We start from the raw sequence: 20,873 nt of genomic DNA, 5'->3' as shown, positions 1-20,873 counted from the left end.
TGCCGATAACATTAAAAATGACAATTTATCGGTCGATCACGATAACATTAAATATGACCATTTATCGGACGATACCGATATGGCCGATAATTTATCGTGCATCCCTAATTTTAACATTCTCACATGTCTATTTATTGTATTTTTCTAAAGTTCAAATTAAGCCGTCACTGAGGCTGTGTTACTAAGGCTCTACAGTGTATTGTAAATGGTCACATTTCAGTAAAGTCTGATTTGTGATACAACAGATGTTAAAAATTTCATTAGAGGTGTATAGGGAGGGGGGAGTGAGAGGTTGGTTGCAATTCGCAACCTCATCGCTAGATGCTGCTAAATTTCATACACTGGACCTTTAAAAATAGTCTAATACATGTCCCTAATACGTGTTACCAGTCCCTTCAAAATATCTGCCCACAGTCAAACAATACTTTCCAAATGACCAGCACGAGAGAAAGTGTTTGGGAATCTGACTGTGCCTATATCTCAACAATATATGTGTTCATCTCGGTGAGACACAAACTTACTCATTAGGGTCTTCTCCCTTTGTTTCCATGGAAACTTGCCAGACAAGAGTGAAAGGAAAAGAGCGAGAGTGAGGTTTAAAGGGCCAATCTTGTCTGCTAGGAGGAGTGGAGGCCTTCTGGGAATTCTTGCAAAGCTGGTGTGAATTGGCTATATCTTTTTACGACATACATCTCCTGAACGGCATCTTTTAAGGATTAATGCTCGAATCTCTTCGGAACCATAAAGATAATTTGAGATGCGGTTCTTCACAACAGAACTGATTTATCGGACGATAACCTTTTAATAATTCCTGACACTCTTACAGCAGTTAAGAGCGTTGTGAATGAAAGATGCTGAATTCAAGTCATTCGTGGATTAGAGCATGCGGTATAATATGAATGTGTCGAAAACACATACAGTAGTCGTGATTGAAATCTACTCTGTCCAAAGCAAAGTAATGTGGGAAAGAACTAAGGCAGATTCAGGTTGGATGTACTTTATGTGCCTTGTTTTCACCAGACAAAATCTCCTGTTGTCTTGTCTATGATTTCACAAGATTATTATTTAAATAGATTTCGTCAAAAATATAAACCATAACAAGAATTATAATGGTTGTTATGTTTTTTTTGTAAGTAAAAGATTTTCAGTACTGATCAGCTTTTAACAGGATTACAACATTTATGAGCCTTAACAATTGCTTTTCACAATGAGGGAAGCTTCCAAGTAAACACAAAGTTTTTTTTAACGTTTTCACCAAAAGTTGACAAAATAGTGTTTGCAATCTGTTTTTACTTCCATAATGTATGTATGTGAAAATAGGTGAAAATGTACTTGCTTGCGTCCATTGGGAAATCATTAGATCCTGAAAAGTTGTTTCTATGTACAGTAACAGTTCATGAAGACAAATGTTTTTCTTGGCATGTCGTGCAACATTCCTAAAACGCATTAACAAATCAATGAGATAAATGTTTTTTTTCATGTTGACTTTAAGCCGTGCAATTAATTTATCTCCACTTACTGCTAACTTCATATTTACACTAAAGTTAAATCAATTCACTGTAACCGCAGTGTATCCGCACTGGAGTTGAATATTACATTTACATTTATTCAAATTATGTAAATACATGGCAATTAAAGCCCCATAAATTTGCCTGAATACGCAGTCCAATTATTTCTCTCTCTCTCCTCTACACTACTTCGCCACTATTTGCTTATATCTTCCTCTTCAACAGATGGCCTCTTCAATTTGATGCTGCTTTTGCCAGTTTTCAGGACTGCTCCATCCACATAGTGTGAAGAAGCAAAAAGCAGGAGAGGCCGAAAGAGCCCGTGGGGAGATGAAAAAGCAAATAATGGGAAGAAGGTAGAAGAACATCATTACAGAGGAGGAGGAGGACTCGTGCAGACCCCCACAACGTGTTAATCCATTTCAGTATTTTCAATCTCGTGCTGGCAAAGAGAGCGGCATGAATATGGTAATAGCGCATCTAGAAGATAAGTCATCTTTATGTAACTGCAGGCCCAAGAAAAGAAATCCATACCGGCCACTTCTACAAAGGACAGAACTGATTAAAGAGGAGAAACTATGTAAATGAATTTCAGATCCACCCTTAAACCACATTTATGGATGACTAAAGGGACATTTCAAGAGAAAGGACAATCAAAGAATGGCTCTCCAATGACACTTGGCGGTTAATAAAGAACAGAAAAGACATTAAGCAACAGATTAATAGCAACAAGAATGAAGAGGAAAATAAAATTCTGCGAGAGGAATATACGCTAGTGAACAAGGAAGTTAAGAAAAGTGCCAGGAGAGACAAGAGGCTCTTTTATTATGTGCTAGCGACAGAGGAGGAGCAAGCAGCAGGAAAGGGGGACCTCAGCACTCTGTACAAGGTTACCAGGACACTCTCAGGCAGGAAGACAAACGTGGACAGACCAGTTAAAGAGAAGGAAACCCCATCAGCAAAGAGCAAGCCCAGAGACAACGATGGGCTGAACACTTTAGAGAACTTCTAAATCGACCCCCATCGTCAGTGAGACCAGACATCCCCCTTACAGACTCGCCACTCAAAGTTAACACCAACCCTCCTACGAGAGCAGAAATCCCCAAAGCCTTGAAAACCCTAAAAAACGTGAAAACAGCCGGCCCTGATGGAATTTCTCCAGAGGCTCTCAAGGTAGACCTTTCAGCCACAGCCAACATGCTGTGGCCTCTACTGCAGAAGGTCTGGAGGGAAGGAAGAGTACCAGCAGATTGGAAAAAGGGACACCTGGTAAAACTTCCCAAGAAAGGAGACCTAGGAACCTACAAAAATTGGCGCGGCATCATGCTCTTGTCAGTACCTAGCAAAGTACTGACCCGCATTATCCTTGACCGACTGAAAGGTGCAGTGGAAAAAACTTAGACCAGAACAAGCCGGCTTCAGGAAAGACAAGTCGTGCATAGATCAGATAGCAACACTCCGAATCATCATCGAACAATCCCTGGTGTGGCAGTCGACGCTGTACCTCAACTTCATCGACTTCCGCCAAGCATTCGATAGTATACACAGAGAAACCATCTGGCAGCTCCTCCATTACTATGGAATCCCTCAAACTTTCACCACCCTGATCCAGGCACTATATGAAGACGCCACTTGCCAAGTCATCCACAACAGCAAACTGACAGAGGACTTTGAGGTGAGAACAGGAGTCCGACAAGGATGCATGCTGTCCCCAATGATTTTCCTGTTAGTGGTCGACTGGGTGATGCGTCAGGCAATCAAACCAGGAAATACTGGTATCCAGTGGTCCCCGACTCAGTGCCTTGAAGACTTAGACTTTGCAGACGACTTGTGCCTGTTGTCCCAGAAACGCCAACACATGCAGCAGAAAATAAATAACCTGGCCCAAGAAGCACCCAAAACTGGACTGCAGATCAACCTGGAGAAGACTGAAACCATGACCTTGTCTAAAAAGCAGCCGAAGCCGTTCACCATTGGAGACAGCGAGCTGAAAGAAGTTTACTCTTTCACCTACCTGGGCAGCACTGTATCAGCAACAGGCGGTTCTGATGAAGACATCAAAGCTAGAATCGGAGATACGCCTTTATCACCCTGAAACCAGCCTGGAGGTCAACATCCTTGTCTGTCCGCAACAAGCTGCGAATTTTCAACAGCAACGTAAAATCTGTCCTCCTCTATGGCTCAGAGACCTGGAGAGTCACGAACACCCTAACCAATAAGCTTCAAGTATTTGTCAATGGTTGCCTTCGCAACATACTGAAGATCAGGTGAACAGACAAAATAAAGAACACAGACCTGTGGCAGCGGACAAACCAAGATCCCATCGACCAGCAGATTGCCAGGCGGAAATGGCGTTGGGTTGGACATACCCTGCGGAAAACCCCACAGGACATCACTCGGGAGGCTTTGCAGTGGAACCCCCAGGGGAAGAGAAGTGTAGGTCGCCCTAAGATCACCTGGAGATGATCCTGTGAAGTGGAGATGAGAAGCTGCAACCTGTCGTGGGGTGAACTGAAATAGTTTGCCCAAAATCGAGTGCTATGGAGGACTGTTGCCGAGGCCCTTTGTTCCACGAGGAACTCAAGGAAATAAGCAAGTAAGCAAAGGGCCATTTCTGGAAAGCGGATTGTCTACGCTGCTGTTTGGGTGTGTGCCGAGAAAGCAATCCAAGCACCTCTGTGACAACCTGCCCTCATGTGACCGACCTGTTGCTTTATCTAAAGTGGCACACATCACTCATCTTTTCAAATGTGAGCGCTGAATTCTAAATGCTTACATTTAAATTCTATTTGCCACAGTTAACCATTCGACAAATGCGCATTACACACTCGTAAGAAACAGTTTCTCAGAGTCCCGGCTATTTGGGCTTCAGCTGTGCCAAGTCCACCCTGGCAAAGATGAAGCCGAAAACAATAAAGGAGAGAATTACAACTTAATTTCCTGCTAATCGCTGGATAGCAGAGCACTTTCGACAAGCTGACAAATGTCTTTTTAATATAGAGCTCCAAAACCACAAATCCAATCCTATCAGCTCTGAGAGCGAGTAATGGCACAACCCAGCAGGCACGTTATTTGATAATCACTCATAGAGGTGGTGGCCACGTTCCAGATGACATTTTGAACACCTTATTTGGGGCCCTTTGAGCCGACTCATCATCAACAAGCATTTGAAGGAGAATTGCATTCAAGTGCGTACTGTAGAGCGCACTTTAAAGAGCCCTTAAGAATGACTACTAGAAAAGGTTACAGGCATTAAAACTTTGTTGAAACAATATAATGAATAATTTCACTGAATATTAATAGGCTAATAAGTTATTTTTTTCGTGCTGCTAACATTGCATTATGTACTGTGTATTACACCTCTAAAAGCTTTAAGGAACAGTTCACCCAAAAATAAGATGTTTGAAAGAATGCTTGTAACCATACAGTTCTTGGCCACCATTGACTTCCATAGTAGGAAAAATGCTTTATAATTTTCTTTGTTCTGTTGAACACAAAAGAAGATATTTTGAAGAATGTAGGAAAGCAAACAGTTCTAGGACTCTTTTGACTACCATTGTACATTTTCCTACTATGGTAGTCAATGGTGGCCAAGAACTGTTTGGTTACAAGCATTCTTCCAAATATTGTTCTCTGTGTTCATTGGAACAAAGAAATGTATACAGATTTGGAACAACTCGAAGGTAAGTAAATGATGACAGACTGTTTATTTTTTGGGTGAATTGTCCTTTTAAGTGCAGTTCCAGTAAACAGAACATGTGCAAAGTAACTGTATTTTACCATTTTATATCTTATATCTTTTCTGGTGAGCACTGTTTGTGCCAGTCAAAGACCTGGCAATGCAAAACGTATTGACTTAATAAAGATTTAGATTTTTTTAGATTTAGATTTAGATTCAATTTATTGTCATTGCACATGTACAAGTACAAGGCAACGAAATGTGACCTCTGCATTTAACCCATTCAGAGAGTAGTGAACACACGTACCCCCGGAGCAGTGGGCAGCTATCACTGCAGCGCCCGGGGAGCAAGTAGGGGTAAGGTGCCTTGCTCAAGGGCATCTCAGTTGTTAGCCGCCGGCCCTGGGAATCGAACCGGCAGAATGTATGTAGAAAAATGTACGCACTTGGAATTATTTTATCCTATATACAGTATAATCAAGACAATGCTACTGAACTTCGGCTACAGTTTGACATGACGTAACAGCTCTCCTTCAAATATTAGATTACATTGAGAGAATGAGCCTGCTGACCTTTTCATAGGATTATATTATAATTATTATTAATCTATTATTATAATTTTGAGATCATAACAAGAGGCAAGGTAATTGAAATTATATTAATTCGGTGCAGCATGCAGAAAACAACTATTAAAACGCTGCTAATCAAATTCTTCCACCTCTAAACCATTGTGAAATTGACCTGCCAAAAGATGTAGAGATTCTTCAGCTCCAAAGAACAAAGAGAGGTCTAGTTTGAATTTTAATAACGTAAATTCATATAATTCTATAATTGCAAGTTCTAAATGTTCAACAATCATTTTAATGTATAAAAATAAAAATTAATAATAGAATCCTATGAAGTCCTATGTCTCTCTCTCCCTGTCGCCATCTCTAATTCCTGTATCTTTACCAACAAAAAGATATTTAGCTTTTGCGAGAAGTGCTGAGCTTTTATTTATTGCATTCTACATGGTCTCCCACCTCCCATTCCAAACTTTTACATTATTTATGTCCACAGGATTTCCCTTCTGCCTTTAAACACATTAGTGAGAAACTAATGTGTCACATACATTTCTCTGACACATACTCTTGGGAGCTTGAGAAACGTGCATTTCCCTGTCGGAAATAGAACAAGAAAGGGACACCTGCTGCGATGAAATGTCACCATGTGTCTACCTTTGGTTCTTGTTTTTTTTTTTGTAGCTTTTGCACAGATGCACAAGACACATTCTCCTGTCTGTGTGATCTCTTGGGATCTGCAGACATACAGTTTCTCCATAGGTCTTTTATCAAACGCATGCAAGAAACACCATCTGTTATGACATGTTCTCGATGCATTCCAGAGTATCACAGCATCTTCTTTTATTACCTAATATATTTTACATTAAGACATTACTGGAACATGGAAGCATCACCGCCAAAAGATAAAGTTCAGTTGTTGTTCACAAATGTAGAGATTGATATTAACTACTTCTGCTGTTATATGGTGTACAGTATACTGTACATGATGAAACCCTGGAGAGGAAAGATCATTGAATCAGTATTAAATCAATGCTGAATATAATTATTGATTTGGGATTAAATCAAGAATCATCGCTATCTGGGATGATCATTAAAATGAAGCGGGTTATTTTCATCCTTCAGAATACCAATTATACTATTGGGTAATAAAATATGAAATAGTCTCGTCATGCAGCCATGTCTATTAATCATACAGATAAATGAAATTATATGTGATTATGGGACACAGATAGATATCTCTTTAATGAAAACACTAGCTCAACTGTCATGCCCTTTGTCTTGCAAATACACTGAGAGAGACAACGCTTCCCAGCTGTAACATCTATAACCCTTTGTTTCCGTAAATTTCAGATGTGCCAGATTTCTGAGTGAAACAGCACCTTCAGTAAGATAAAACATATAGGATGGGACTTGATTTTCTCATGAAAAGTGGGCGTTTCGTATCATTTTGGATCACATTTAAATCTTACGGGTCCTCAGAATGTGTTCTGTGGGTAAAGACTACATGTACCCTGAATGTCATTAAAGACTACAAAAACAAATCTTTTTATTTAGAATAAACATGCAAAATATGACCAGGAATCTTCATTTAGTAAATAGGGCAAGATTTAATTTCAGTCTAACAAACTGTTTGGTGTAAATATGCTTGATATTGTATTAACTTTAGCCTACTGTGGGTTCTCAGCTGACCTATCCTATGATTGAATTGCTTTGAAACATGTATTTCTTGTAACACTCACTGATTACACCACCATAACAGCGGTCATATTTATACAATATAGATATTTTATCATAGTAATGCATTAGTCACTCACATGGGGTAACTCATCTCAGGAAATGTTCATCTATTTCCTGCCAAAGACACGTGTCTTCTGTGATTTATCCAGTCAACATTTTGGCCATTTTAAATAAAGATTGTACTTTTTGTTAAGCAGTCTGTGAGATAAACTTTGTTAGCAATTCTGAATTAAGACTCAATGATCTATCTCTACTGCCCTTATGTAATAAGAAGGCACTTTTACATACCAGTAGCTTTGAAATGGACTCTCCACGGCATGAGATCTGAGAGCTTTGGCTTTCATTTGTCTCTTTCGCTTCCTCATTTTCCTTGAGGTGTTTGTCAGCTGTTACAGGTAAAGCTGGCTCTGTTAGGACTGAGGAGAGTTTTTGTGTGTTTGGCGCGAATCTTTCCCGCGCAAGTCTCGTCTCCACAGAAAAATATAAGAGGAGGGGCGCGATCTTAAATTATTTAAACAAACCAGCCTAACGCTTGTGCCTTTGCAGCTGTTAGGGCTCTTGTTTTTAGCTTTATTCACGCTCTTCTGCTCACCAAAAGCTTCTGCAAATACGCGAATATTCGTCAACATGTAGGCCTATTTATGTTGTTTAACTGCATTTACTTTAATATCGTTTACTATATTAGGCAAATAGCTGCGAAAAGGCGGGATCAACAGAGATGTTAACTCGCATGCCACCTTTCAGGAGACAGTATGTGATCAAACGGAGAGTAAGCTACTTTAACAATTTACTTTGTAAATGGAAAAGCAACGATAACAACCACAGGACACGTTTTCAGTAAAGAGAACAGAAATATCACAGTGTGTGCCAAACTACGTGATGCGCGAGCAAGCATAGGCTACTCGAATGGTGTAAAAAAAACATCAGGGACACATACAGCCAACGAATGAGACAACTGTTCAGGCTACACATTTTTTAGTCACACACCCCTAACATACACTACACAATAAATCACTTATCTGCATCTCGCCATTCAATAATGATGTGAATGAGTCGAAGGCTTGGCAATCACTTTAACACTAAGCGTCATTACAAAGTTGTTTTAATACGATTTGTCACATAAACTATACAAACTTGTCATGTGTCAACTTGGAACTATTCAGAGAACAAAACTGCTTTTCTCCTTGGGAAACTGTTGAATATGCCCGAACAATTTGCGGTATAACCGAAATAAAGAATACTACGGTGATGTTTTCTTTATACATCCACAGAGATGTATTTACCGACACACCCCAGCGCGGGAGTGCTTTCCTATTCAAAGCAATATGTGATATCACCTGTGCTTTTGATTATCTGATTTGATCATTCATTAGATAATGTAGGCTATCTGTCGTTTCTAAACGTATCAAAAAATATTTTTGCGCAAACGCAAAAGTCTGAATTTCATTTCTTGGAAAATGCTCGATTTGTCAGGTGTCAATGCAAGACATTTACCCTGGTATTACTCTGCTTGAAACGTCTGCATTTGCTGAACTGAACGATATCTATAATTTACATGGCACATTCAGACCAACATTTATAAGATTCAGATGATAATGTTCTTACCTGCTCTGTCCTGTCCGTGTTCACCTCACATCGACAAATTCCAAGCAGATACCTTTAAAGACAAAAGGTTATAAAGTCCGTGTATTTTCTTCGTATCCTTGAGACTTTCGTTTTACTCTGTTGCTGTTTTTGAAATGTGACTGAATTCCAGCAGTAGACGTTTCATTCATTGGGTGAAGTTAGTGATGAGCGCGCGCCTCTGAGACGCTGTGCGCGTCTGGAACTGTCCGTGGTGCTGAAAAGGCACCGGGCGCGTCATTGGATTCCTTAAGATTTTCAGCACTTGACTTAATTACCTTAAAATGATAAAGAACACTCGAAGTTCAAACACCCGCGAAGTTTTTAAAGTATTACATATTCGGTCCTATCACTTTGTGCACTTAGTTTTAAACGCTAATCCTTCGACTAAGGAAGAGCATGCACTCTAGATGCTTTTCTATATGCTATATGCTCTTCCAGTGACAGAAAGTGCAATCTACAAACGCGAAAACAGAAACGATCTCCGATTGTATAATCGCGCTATGATGAACTATGAAGAGTCCAGACAAAAACTTGGATTAAAACCAATCTGCACCATTTGCTCTGAGAGCAACAACATAGGTAAATGTGCAGCAAGGCGTCAGCTTGGTTCGGTTTTTGTTTAATTGGCCGAACCCCAGTCTCCAACGCCAGTATATTAAGGTTGGCTTGTCAGAATCGCACATCAGAATCAATGTCCTTTGGCTCTGTGGACAAGTTCTAACATGATGCGAGGAGGACGTGCAAGGTCCCGTGAGGATGTTCTTAAATGAACATAGACTGTTGACCATTACCCGTTGAGCCACAGTCACATTCACCCTGAATAATACAACTGAATCTAATGTATGGTATTGCATATATATAGAGAAGATATATACATATTTGAATTATACTGTCTATGCATACATATTGTTAACATAAATGTTTCAGTGTATTTTATGAAATATCTGCACTGTTGTAACACTGTTTCATTCCAGTTAGTGGACCGTAACAGCTGTATTATGCATTGTTAAAAAAAGTCAAGAAAAAATCTTGCCTAACCTAAAAATGCTCTTCGGAGTTTTTCATGCCAAATACTCCTGTACACTAATCTCCGTCAGTGTCTGAGGTTGTTAAGGCAGCTGGCCAACTAGAACCGTGAGAGTCCCTTCTGAGAAATAAACACGGGGTCATTTCAATGCTCTTCCTTTTCTGTTCTTCAATAAGCTGAGTGTTCAGAGGAAAGGAAACCTGCTGGAGCTCTCGAGATATTTGCACTTATATTGATTTTTATTGTCAATGACAAACACTAACATACCAACTGAAGAAAGGTTCAGGGTAAATTGCTACATCACAAAAGAGAATTACACAGAACGTACACGTTACTGAGGCTTAAATGGTTGGTGAGACACTATCGGTGCCCTTTTAGCATGCATGAGGAAGACCAGCATGTGTTCCCTCAGCAAATCAAGTACAAAGTTAGTGAATGTTGTAATAGGCTTTGTTAAGGTTAAAGCAATAACACAAAATACAAACGCACACACATTTGCCTTTCATATTCTTGCATTACTTTCTTGCAGAATAACAATGTGACTGATTAACCGACCTGCAAAATATTATCAGAGACTACATATCAGTATTAAAAGAGGAAATGACTGTATGATATAAATTATATTTGTACATTCCGACACAATAAGACTTATGACATAAGTAAAGAAAAAGAAAACATGTTTATAGAAAAATACAAAGCAAAGAAAGAGAAAATATATACTGGCATACTTGTCTATTCTTCGTATAGTTCATTCCTTTGTTTAAATATCTGGCTTTCCTTCTAAGTAACCTACAGAACAAATTCATGCAGGTTACAGAAAAATGGAATGAAAATGAATAAAACAACAATAAATTGCAAATAACAACATGCCCGCTGCATTGACTCTGCTTGATATCTATTCTAAAGCAATAGAATTCATACAAAACATTGTATAACATTACTGAATTCATCATCTGTAGAAAATGTTTATGAAATAAAAAGGTTTGATTAAGCCTTGTTTATAGTGCTAATGGTATTACCTAATTTTCATGACTAACACCCTGCTGTAATATAGTTAATGATTACCATGGAATGAAAGACAATAGAGAAAACAAAATCCTTTTTTTAGAAATAAATACAAAGCCAGATAATAATGAGCAGGTCTTTAACAAATGTTAGGTTAGGTCTTTAATATAGAAATTTTAAAAGGCATATTTGTTTGTTGTGGGGGTGTACATTTCCAGGTATTTAGGGACTTCATTTTATACAAATTCATAAAGAGAAAAAACGCTGATTATTTAAAAGATCCATATGCGCACATAAACAAAGTGCACATCATTCACCCAAATTCCCTCTAATACATTTTATCCCAATTTATTCCTCATTGTTTTCCATTGTTTCTTCCTCTATGATCTTCTGCTGTCCATTATAGTTTTCCTCTTCTGCCGGTTCATCGGGATCACTCTTTTTCTCTTCTTCCGCTTCCATGTCCAGTTCTTCAAAGGAAGAGCCACTACCTACAGACTCGCAGGACCCCTTGCCCCGTTGGTCCCCATCCTCACTCTGACCCTCTTCCTCAGTCAAGCCCTGATGAGAGCCCTGCAGCAACGGGGCAGAAGCCTCCGCCACATCCCTGCTCTCTTCAACCACTTTCTGGATCACAGAGCTTGACTCTGGTCTTAATTCTTCACCTGAAACAAAAAGTATAAAAATGAACACAATTCACATAAAACAATTTCCATTTACCTCAATGCATTTTAACAGATGCTTTTCAAAAGCGACAAAGTACAATCAAGTATGTTTGTTCCTTGAATTGACCCCATGACCTTTGAGCTCCTATGCAACGCTACAGGAATTACCATTTGCTCATGCAGTCCTATATACACTGACCAAAATTATAAACGCAAGACTTTTGTTTTTGCCACCATTTTTCAATAGTTGAACTCAAAGATCTAAGACTTTTTCTATGTACACAAAAGGCCTATTTCTCTCAAATATTGTTCACAAATCTGTCTAAATCTGTGTTAGTGAGCACTTCTCCTTTGACAAGATAATCCATCCACCTCACAGGGGCTGGCATATCAAGATGCTTATTAGACAGCATGATTATTGCACAGGTGTGCCTTAGGCTGGCCACAATAAAAGGCCATAAAATGTGCAGTTTTTCACACAGCACAATGCCACAGATGTTGCAAGTATTGAGGGAGGGTGCGATTGGCATGCTGACTGCAGGAATGTCCACCAGAGCTGTTGCCCATGAATTGAATGTTCATTTCTCTACCATAAACCGTCTCCAAAGGCGTTTCAGAGAATTTGGCAGAACATCCAACCGGCCTCACAACCGCAGACCACGTGTAACCACACCAGCCCAGGACCTCCACGTCCAGCATCTTCACCTCCAAGATCGTCTGAGACCAGCCACCCGGACAGCTGCTGCAACAATCGGTTTGGATAACCAAAGAATTTCTGTTAGAAACCGTCTCAGGGAAGCTCATCTGCATGCTCGTCGTCCTCATCGGGGTCTCGACCTGACTGGAGTTCGTCGTCGTAACAGACTTGAGTGGGCAAATGCTCACACTCGTTGGCGTCTGTCCATCGAATTGGAGAGGTGTTCTCTTCACGGATGAATCCCGGTTTTCACTGTACAGGGCAGATGGCAGACAACGAGTATGGGGTCGTGTGGGTGAGCGGTTTGCTGATGTAAACGTTGTGGATCGAGTGGCCCATGGTGGCGGTGGGGTTATGGTATGGGCAGGCGTATGTTATGGACAACGAACACAGGTGCATTTTATTGATGGCATTTTGAATGCACAGAGATACTGTGAAGAGATCCCGAGGTCCATTGTTGTGCCATTCATCCATGACCATCACCTCATGTTGCAGCATGATAATGCACGGCCCCATGTTGCAAGGATCTGTACACAATTCCTGGAAGCTGAAAACATCCCAGTTCTTGCATGGCCAGCATACTCACCGGACATGTCACCCATTGAGCATGTTTGGGATGCTCTGGATCGACGTATACGACAGCGTGATCCAATTCCTGCCAATATCCAGCAACTTCGCACAGACATTGAAGAGGAGAGGACCAACATTCCACAGGCCACAATCAACAACCTGATCAACTCTATGCGAAGGAGATGTGTTGCACTGCATGAGGCAAATGGTGGTCACACCAGATACTGACTGGTTTTCGGACCCCCCAATACAGTAATACTGCACATTTTAGAGTGGCCTTTTATTGTGGCCAGCCTAAGGCACACCTGTGCAATAATCATGCTGTCTAATCGGCTTCTTGATATGCCACACCTGTGAGGTGGATGGATTATCTCGGCAAAGGAGAAGTGCTCACTAACACAGATTTAGACAGATTTGTGAACAATATTTGAGAGAAATAGGTCTTTTGTGTGCATAGAAAAAGTCTTAGATCTATGAGTTCAGCTCATAAATAATGGGGGCAAAAACAAAAGTGTTGTGTTTCTAATTTTGGTCAGTGTATATACATAATTACATATTTTATTCACAATCTTCTTTTGCAGCTACTCACAAAGATACTTTAATATCATGATGATAACATTCGGCATGAACATAAATTATCATTAAAAATACATAATAAATAAGCTTGAGGAACATTCAGGAAATTAAAAATATCAAACTAAAGAATATGAAATGGCAGTCCTGCTGTTAGCACTGATAGCCTTTGGGGACCTTTAATGGCACATTTCAGCATCAGAGGGTAATAGTCATTTAATAACAGCAGTATAATTGCGAGAAGCTGTGCTGTTACGTGAAACGCACCAGGTGAGAGTTATAATTGCCAAAAAGCTAAATATGAGCTAAAACAACCCCCCGAGGTGGCATTTGTGCCAAATTAAAAATGCCTCCAAAGAGAATTCAAATATTTAACTCCGAACTGAAGGTGGAACTTTGGTAAACACCTGCGATTCGATTGAGAAAACAAGAGAAATTCCTAAAGGAGGACTAGCAGCTAGTTCAGTGGTCACTACACAAACATGTGCAACAGGGCAAAGGCTGGTGTTTGCTTTTTAGGTGTCTCTATTGTAGTCCAATAGATTTAGTAAATGGCTAGTGTGCTTTAAATTTTAAGTTGATAAAGAGTTAGAGAAAAGGAAAGAGCAACAGAAAGAGAGAGAACATGTAGGTTGAATGACAGTAAAAAAAGCTTAAACTGGCTCTGATATCAAACTGCCAATATCTCATGCTGCCTAAGACAGCAATGAATTTGACCTCTGGTCCCTTCCTGCCAGTATTATTTTCAATGGAGAGAAATGATTCCTCTCTCATTCAGGCCATCTCAACATATTAGATATGGCACCTCAATTAAGCTTCGCAGAAGAGGGGGGGAACCTTTTCAAACCCCATTAGGTGCCACAACACAGTTTTCCCACCACATAAATATGCTTATATGTCATTCAGTTGAAACAAATCATCCCCCGTAAGACAGAATGAATGATATGATCTTTTTATAACAAAAATAAACCTCTGGTGAAAGAGGCTATGCAGTTAAACAAACAATAACTACAGAATGTGGATCTATTTGTTAAAACGTGAAACATTTCATCTTATTTTTAAAATAGTCGCATATATATTTTCTCAGTGATATGGATTATTATTTAATAATATTTTTTTAATGTTTTTTCGTACAGTATATTTTATAGAGTCGTGCCTAAAAACAACTCATGGTAAAATCACTGCGACATAAACATCTAATGTTATCAAACTAAAAATACTGACTTAATCAAGGACTGTTCCCAATGCTTTTATTTAAAACCTTCATGTGTTGCGGCTGTTTCCTCCCAAACAAGCCCAAGTCACTACAACTGATTATAAGCTCTCAGCCCGTGAGAAACCTTTTAAAAACCCAAAAGGGCACTGCTAAGATTAGATTGAGTTTTTCCGGCCCTGGTAAATTTGCCTCTACATGTCCTTCCCATTGTAACGTACACTGTTCTCTTGAGCGCTGTGGCACTCGAATTAGCTCTGTTGTTCACAGTTTGGTTGACACCTAAAAGATCATTGGCACGTCGGAGAATGGTCACATGGGATCATGATGTGAGTGTCATTAATTCACAAGCACTATACATTTTTCCTAATCACGTCCCTGGCCTTAATAACTCACCCCATTGTCATTATCGGTTTCAGTTCTAGACAGATTCTGGCCTGCCTGAACCACCACAAGAGAGACACAAGGGACTGACATGGATAATGAGACTCTATGACCATTGCCAGTGTCATTTGTGTATGGTCAATAAATAGCATAAAGAAAATGAGGATGAAATATAATATAATATAATATAATACTGTATAATGTAATGTAATAGAATAGAATATAAATATAAAGCAGTAGAAAGAATTAAGAGACCATTTCATAATTATTTTCAGTTTTTCTGAATTTACTATTTATAAGTATGTGTTTAGATAAAAGTGATAATTTTTGATAATTTTGTTTCAATATTTCTGCCAAATTTCAAATAAAAATCATTTCTATTTGCAGTTATTTGCAGAAAATGAAAACTGGAGAAACAGGTCAAAAAGAAAAAACAGAAAAAAGCTCTGTATTTTTTTAGACCTCACAAGTTCATATTCACTTTTAAGAAATACATCAGTAATATTTGTACATGTACTTATGAAAAGTTCAAAAGTGTTTTTTTATGTGACAACCTTATCACAGTTTTCATGTGTCTTGACATGCTATCAGTCTTTCACATTGCTGTTGGATGACTTTATGTCACCCATGAGGTTTGATTTGGTTCAAATTCAACAGACACTGGACTGTAAGGGCCACAATACATCTAATATACATCTACATATGTGTGTAAGGGGGAACTTTCTACTTTCCGCCTCTGCAATCGGTTTAAAATCTGAACCCCATCTTTCCTTGGAAAGCCTCTTAAATCACATTTGCTTGAATTAGTTTCTAAATTGGGTCCAGTGGGATTGTTAGCCGAGCTGTAAGGATTTTTTTCAGTAAAATGGTTCAGACGAAAGGGATTTTTAAGGAGTACAGGAGTGGGTAATTATAGGTAAGAGAGGAGTGAGTGAGCAAGAGAAAGAGAGAAAGAAAAGGTGAGCTTTAAAGGGGTGTGTGTACAGTGTGTGGGGGTATATATGACAGTATCCACAAAAGAAATAAGTATAATATACATATAATAAGTATAAGCACCTTTAAGTAAGCCAACAGCTAACTACAGTACTTTGGATTTTGGAAAACATCCTCCGTAAAATACCAGTTTCATGCCAATGTGATCCACCTCCTCCATATTTTTTAACATATTATAACTATTACATTTTGTAAATTACATTTACATCTTATCAAGCGTGTAATACTTTTCAATAGCTGATCTTTAATTACCATTTAATAATTTATTATTATTATTATTATTATTAAAAGAAAATCTCCAGAAATTTGTTTTAGTCCATGTCATACAAAAAAATCAGAAGGTACAACTGGTTCACTTACACTAATGGAAATACAGAATTATTGACTTTATTTGCTCATCTTCGCAGATTAATACACTTTTCCTAACCTGCATGTTACATTAAATAACTGTGTTTGGCAATTTCTAGCGTTATAAACATGGCACCTGAAGAAATGGCACTGACATTAAAGCCCTGCTCGAGGCAGACAAACTTCTTAATAGCTAAATAAACTCCAGCAGTTTAGGTTAAAGTACCTACAAGACAAAAGACCTACAGCGGGTAGAGAAAGAAGAGAGAGAAAGTGAGAGGGAGGGAGATCTGTCTTGCAATCCCCGAAATGAAGCAGCTTGATTCCCAACCTGCACTTGTCAGATCCAGCTGAACAGATGTGATTGAACGCCCTTTAATTAAGAGAGCTAAAGGCACGCACAAACTCCCTCGCACAAACACACACAACCGCATACAATGGCAGAAAACAGCCTACGGACCTTTTCATCAATAATCTTCACAGCCATTTGTTTTACTGACCACAGAGTGAATTGTGAACTACCAACAGCCGCGACTGAGCTGCGCTGTTTCCTTTATCTCCATTGCACAGAGCCTGTCGGCTTGAAATAAGCAACAACATCACGGACAAAGTGTTAGTCTTTATGAAGGCTTGCATGCAAGCGCACGTGGGTTTAATGTCGCTGATGTGTGTTGCTGCATGGATCTAACAGGATGACAGCTGACCCAGCCTGAGGTGCAAGCACAGCGATTTTGTGTAGTGAAGTACTGACAGATTTATAACTTTTGGAATTAGGTTAATGGTTAGAGATCTGAGCTGCTAACAAAGTCTAATGAGGGCCGACTCTAGAACTGAAGATTAGATGTGGCAATGACATTATGACTTTATTTATATCTCTGTAACTATACGAGAATAAAAGAGCGTTGCGTTAGCAGCGGGTTGTGGGTTCGACTCAGGAGATATTACAGATAAAAAAGAAATCTATACCTTGAATGCACTGCAAGTTGCTTTGAAAAAACTAAAACATAAATGTGTTATGCATGTCTATGTATTAAAGGTTACATTCTAAGAGACTGAAGAATACAGAATAGTATTTAGAACAGAACACTTTAAATCATACTTAGTATGAAAACTTGATCAAAATGTAATACTTCTATTACATGTAAATTATTAAATCAACTGTTTTTATTATTTTAATGATTTTAGTGTTTGATATTTTTGTTGTGTGGCAACAGAAAAACGTTTAACTAGGGATGTACGATAAATTATCGGCATATCAGTATCGGCCAAATAAATGGTCATTTTTAATGTTATCGGTATCGGCTGATAATAACAATTTAGGCCGATATATTATAGCCGATAAATTATTAATCATTTCCTTTGGTTGAACCAATTCAATATACCAGAAAAGTTTAAAAGTTAAAGAATCTTGAATTAGTGTAAAGTAGGCTTGTTACATGATTTTCAGGGGAAAAATAATTTTCAGTCTCAGAATATGTTATTTTAATATTTAGGTACTGTATATTGGCCAATATATCGGTTATCGGCTTCCAGTATTCAAGAATTATCGGTTATCGTTATCGGCCAAAATTTACATATCGGTGCATCCCCTTTTTAATATTTTCTAAAAACTTCTATTAAAAAAACCCAATCTGTTCTTAACTGAAAACATATCTGTGTCTAGTTAAGAACAACACATTTGGTGTTACTTAACTTTTAACTCAACTTCATGTTGTCCTTTTTAATTTATTTAATTATATTTAATTTAACACACAATCAACACAAAATGGTGTTAAAATAACACACAATGTGATACAATTCTGTAACAAAAGTAATGTTATTAATTATTAAAGGAAAAGTTCATCTCAAATAGGGCTGTCACGATTAATAAATAATCGTCTCATCGCGATTGTTTGACCTCATCAATTATTGCACATCTCTATAGAAGACACTAGGGGGAGCTGTAGTGCATCTGCATATTGCATATTTTAGTGTATATATTGTAACTAAAGCATGGTAATACTTGTAAAATGTACCACCACAACACAATAAAAACTAAAGCATATACCATAAAAATAACCTGCAGTACAATTTTATGTTATTTCAGTGTGAAAACCAGTCTACCAAAATCTCATTAACATAGAAGTAAACTTTTATTGTAGTCTTGCAAGTGAGAAAAAAACAGACTAGAAGCTTTTCTATGACTGATAGCATTTTAATGGTGGCTTCAATTCACTCCTGATCAATTTACAAGTATTTGGCGGTTGTATTATTGACAGGTAAATGATGACCCAATTTTTTCCTATGTATTTCCAAGAAAAAGAACATAGTCTTTATATTCAGAACAATATGGTCGTTTCAAAGCTGAATAAAAAATGTATGAGAATTAAAAGTCAAAGCTCTAAAACAGACAATTAATCATAATCGCAATGATTTATTAGACAATTAATCGTCAGCCAAATTTCATAATCGTGACAGCCCTAATCTCAAAATCAAAATTGTGTTATTTTTTACTCACCCACATTACGTTCAACATGTTTTAAGACCTCCCGGCATCTTCGGAACACAAATAAAGATATTTTAGGTGACATCCGAGAGATTTCCAGGCCGAAGATTTCGCTTCAAAAAAATTCAATTGAGCCACTATGAGCGGATGGACCAATTTAACAATGTCTTTAGTACTTTTCTGTACCTTGACAACAACTATAACCATGAAGTCTACGAGGAGGCCTGGAAATCTCTCGGATGTCACCTAAAATATCTTTATTTGAGTTCCGAAGACGCCTGGAGGTCTTCAAACATGTTGAACGTCATGTGGGTGAGTATGAATTTAAACATTCATCAAAATTCAAAGCCCCTATATTGTGCTTTCACTGAGTATAGTAACATACCTGCCCCCAACTCTGTGTCATGAGCATCTTAGTGCTCCACCGTTTCCTCTGTGTCTTCGGTTGTCTTTTTCTCAAGAAGTTCAGGGACACAGAAGTCTCCTTGTTTCTCCAGAGGGCACATGTAATGGATCAGATCTCCTTTGCATATCTCCAAGAACGGGTGTGCGTTTAGACTCCTTTCCTTCAGAACAAAACAATAGAAAAACGATCAACAAGTTTACATGCGGCACTGTGCGTTGCTTTAAGACGAAACAACTGATTAACAGTTACAGCTTCGGCTGAATTTTTAAAGGGACAGTACAACCATAAAAAAACCCCTAAATTGTCATTTACTCTGTGCCATCATGTTACATCTATAAACAATCTACAAAATAATATCTCCTCGTTTAACAAAATAGATTAAATCATATGGGTTTTTTAAGGACAGGATGAGAAAAACATTTACAAAACAGAATGACATTTAGTCATTTGGCAGACGCTTAGGCAAAGCACCTTACTGTGAATTTAATCTATACCATGGGAATTGAACATGAACGCAATGCTCTACCAACCGAGCTTCAGGAAAACATCACAAGTCAACCTTTCTAAATCTCTATTCAAAGAGATTTCCACCAACTTGGCTAACACAACTTGAATATTACAATCATGTACTGAAATTCTCAAGCAACATACTGTAACTATAGAAACATCAAGCTATGGAATGAAGAATTAATTGTAACACCTGGTTATTTGCTCTTTAATACACAGAGCACTAATTATTTTCATTCATTATTTCTAAGACTGGAATGACACATCTGCAAAAGACCTTCAATGATGTCCCACCTCATTAGAATCAAGATCAGGTCAGACCTTTTTTGATCAAACACACCAGCCCTATGACAACTTTGCAGCCAGACTAGGCAGGAGTTTACACCAATTAGCCTGCTTTTAATGAAGTGGCCTCATTAGGGATGAGAGCAAATGCCACTGTAATGATCTAGACGAACAATGCGAAATCTGAAAGCTCATCAGACTGTTACGCAAATAAAACCCTCAAGCGTGAAAAAATGAGCTAAGGTTAAGACATTTGGGAGCGTTGTTCGGATAAAACATTTCTAGCAGCATTGTTAAACTTTTAACAAGGGTCAAAAGCATTTAGATGCGAATAAGCTGCTTTCACTTATCATGCTTAACTGCTAAATCTTTATTTCTTTCTTTCATTCCTGACCCAACATTGTGCATCTGCGTGCATCTCGGATTTATTTTTGCTGTACTGTATATCATAAAGCTTGTGTGTAATGAGCAATCAGTTCTTTATTGTTTCAAGATACATTCAAATAACGACCATATATAACAAATAGACCAAGAAGGGAAGAATATGAGCTGTCATAAAACATCATTAATGTCTCGCTAAAGTACCAGCATATGTGCAAAAC

General features: G+C 38.3%; 2 protein-coding genes across 2 annotated transcripts in view; both read right to left on the bottom strand.

Moving 5' to 3' along the window:
- Positions 1-9,736, bottom strand: part of grm2a (glutamate receptor, metabotropic 2a) — a 36,746-nt gene extending 27,010 nt beyond the window's left edge. Inside the window, exon 1 of the mRNA XM_057338681.1 lies at positions 9,093-9,736. The gene's annotated coding sequence lies outside the window, so the exon portion shown is untranslated. The remainder of the gene's footprint in view (positions 1-9,092) is intronic.
- Positions 9,737-10,365: 629 nt separating this feature from the next.
- The window catches only part of tex264a (testis expressed 264, ER-phagy receptor a), a 58,946-nt gene continuing 48,438 nt past the window's right edge, over positions 10,366-20,873 (bottom strand). Inside the window, 2 exon segments of the mRNA XM_057338707.1 lie at positions 10,366-11,797; positions 19,455-19,639. Coding sequence (XP_057194690.1) covers positions 11,494-11,797; positions 19,455-19,639 — 489 coding nt within the window. The 3' untranslated portion in view covers positions 10,366-11,493.

Source organism: Triplophysa rosa, linkage group LG7 (assembly GCF_024868665.1).
Source record: "Triplophysa rosa linkage group LG7, Trosa_1v2, whole genome shotgun sequence".
Taxonomy (NCBI): Eukaryota; Metazoa; Chordata; class Actinopteri; order Cypriniformes; family Nemacheilidae; genus Triplophysa; species Triplophysa rosa.
Note: the sequence above shows the minus strand (reverse complement) of the source record. Positions and strands in the feature narration are given on the sequence as shown.